We start from the raw sequence: 2,380 nt of genomic DNA, 5'->3' as shown, positions 1-2,380 counted from the left end.
GAGCGGACGAGCGAGCGGAAGTCTGATGTCTCGTGCAGCACGACCGGACTCCATGGAAAAATAATGTTAAAGTTCAAAGATTAGCATTAGACTCTATGTTCATTGATGTAAGAATTGAAGAAAGTAATAACGTCAGTTGGCGCTTGACTGGGATGTACGGTGAGTTTAGATGGGAAAATAAACATATGACGTGGAGTCGTATGCGACAGTTGCATCGTAGCAACAACTTACCGTGGCTGCTGATCGGTGATCTGAATGAGATCCAATATCTACATGAGAAGGAGGGTGGAAATCCAAGACCAATCCAGTACATGCAGGCTTTTCAAGAGGCAATAGATGACTGTGAATTGCATGACATGGGGTATATTGGTGATCCCTTCACATGGCATAGAGGCAGAATACGTGAAAGACTAGACAGGGGACTAGCCAATGATGGCTGGTCGGTCTTGTTCCCTGATGCAGCCTTACAAAATTTGGAATATAATCACTCTGATCATCGGCCCCTATGTGTGGATACAGACTATTTTTCTCACAATCAGATGGGAGGAAATAATGCACAGGTCAAGCGTTTTGAGGCAAGATGGTTGAGGGAAGAAAGCTTTAATGATACTGTTCTTGATGCTTGGACAAATGTAGGTGCTGATCCTAATGCTACAAGTATTTATGAGAAGCTCAATAAAATGCATGCAATATTCCACGATTGGGACCAGCGTGTCCTTAAGAAACAAAAAAAAAAAAGGTTGCGCAAGGCCCAACGTGACCTTGAGAGAGTCATGGCTGGTCCTATGAACGATGATAGTGACGTAAAGAGAAGGGAATTGGCTGAATTGATTGAGTACTTGCTTGAGTTGGAGGAGATTCAAACAAGACAGAGGTCACGGGCGACCTGGCTTACGAGCGGCGACCGTAACACAACGTTTTTTCAGGCCTTTGCCTCGGCAAGGAGGAAAAGGAACTACGTCAAAAAACTGAAAGATGAAGCAGGGAACTGGCTTGAAGGTATGCCGGAATTAAACACTCACATTCAGAATTATTTTACTCACCTGTTTACTTCGGAGGTGCAGCATACAAATCCAAATCTTTTACAAAAGGTTCAAACGCAAAGTAACTGAGCAGATGAATGATTTCTTGATGGCACCATTCTCAGCGGATGATGTTAAAAAAGCAGTGTTTAGCATTGGGGATTTAAAGGCTCCGGGGCCTGACGGACTACATGCAATATTTTTTAAGAAATATTGGCATATCCTAGGAGATGAGATCACTCATGAGGTGCTATTTGCTATTAATTCAAGACAGATTCCGAATGAAGGGAATGACACAACTGTTGGCATGATACCCAAGATTGACAGTCCAGAACGGGTAACTCAATTCCGTCCCATAAGCTTGTGTAATGTTCTTTATAAAATCATCTCTAAAATGCTTGCACTTCGGTTGAAAAATATATTGCCTGAGATTATCTCCCCTACTCAAAGTGCATTTGTTCCTGGAAGGATGATCACGGATAATATCCTTATAGCTTATGAATGTTTGCATAAAATAAAGAACAAGAGGGCTGGTCAGACTGGACTATGTACGGTTAAATTGGACATGCACAAGGCATATGACAGGGTGGAATGATCCTTTTTGCATGATATGATGGTGAAGTTGGGTTTTCATGAACAATGGATTGAAATGATAATGGCTTGTGTTGGCTCTGTTAGATACAAAATAAGGTTTAACTCTCAGGAGACGGATGTTTTCACCCCGACTAGGGGTATTAGGCAGGGGGGTCCACTCTCCCCCTACCTTTTACTCCTTTGTGCAGAAGGTCTTTCTAGTTTATTGCAGTTTGAAGAAAAAGCTGGCGGCATAGAGGGAATTAGAGTGTGTAGAAATGCACCATCAGTATCACACCTTTTATTCGCTGATGATTCTCTGATTCTCATGAAAGCAGACGTTTTAAATGCAGCTTCCTTACAACATGTTCTAGATGCCTACTGTGAAAGCTCGAGACAATTGGTGAGTTTGGCTAAATCTAGTATTTTTTCAGTCCTAATACACCTGCAACTTCTAGGACTGAAATATGCCAGGAGTTACACATTGATACTGAGGCATTATCAGATAAGTATCTTGGGCTGCCATCTATGGTGGGTGCAGATAGGAGTGACTGTTTCAGGCATTTTTATGACAGAATAAAAGAAAAATTGAAGGGATGGATGGAGAAACAATTGTCTACTGGAGGGAAAGAGATATTACTTAAATATGTAGCCCAGGCCATCCCAGTCTTTGCGATGTTTGTTTTCAGCCTGCCCAAGGGCCTATGCAAGGAGATAACTGATTTCATAGCACAATTTTGGTGGGCGGATGACGAGGAACACAAAAGAATGCACTGGTATACATG

At 42.1% G+C, this 2,380-nt stretch overlaps 1 protein-coding gene across 1 annotated transcript; it reads left to right on the top strand.

Moving 5' to 3' along the window:
- The first annotated feature begins 200 nt into the window (after positions 1–200).
- Positions 201–1,969, top strand: LOC141030628 (uncharacterized). The gene is made up of 3 exons (XM_073506176.1): positions 201–999; positions 1,250–1,359; positions 1,949–1,969. The coding sequence occupies exons 1-3, from the start codon at positions 201–203 to the stop codon at positions 1,967–1,969; spliced, it is 930 nt and encodes a 309-aa protein (XP_073362277.1).
- The last annotated feature ends 411 nt before the right edge of the window (positions 1,970–2,380 follow it).

This window comes from Aegilops tauschii, unplaced genomic scaffold (genome assembly GCF_002575655.3).
Source record: "Aegilops tauschii subsp. strangulata cultivar AL8/78 unplaced genomic scaffold, Aet v6.0 ptg000442l_obj, whole genome shotgun sequence".
NCBI lineage: Eukaryota > Viridiplantae > Streptophyta > Magnoliopsida > Poales > Poaceae > Aegilops > Aegilops tauschii.
The sequence above is the reverse complement of the archived record's forward strand: the minus strand, read 5'-3'. Positions and strand labels throughout refer to the sequence as shown.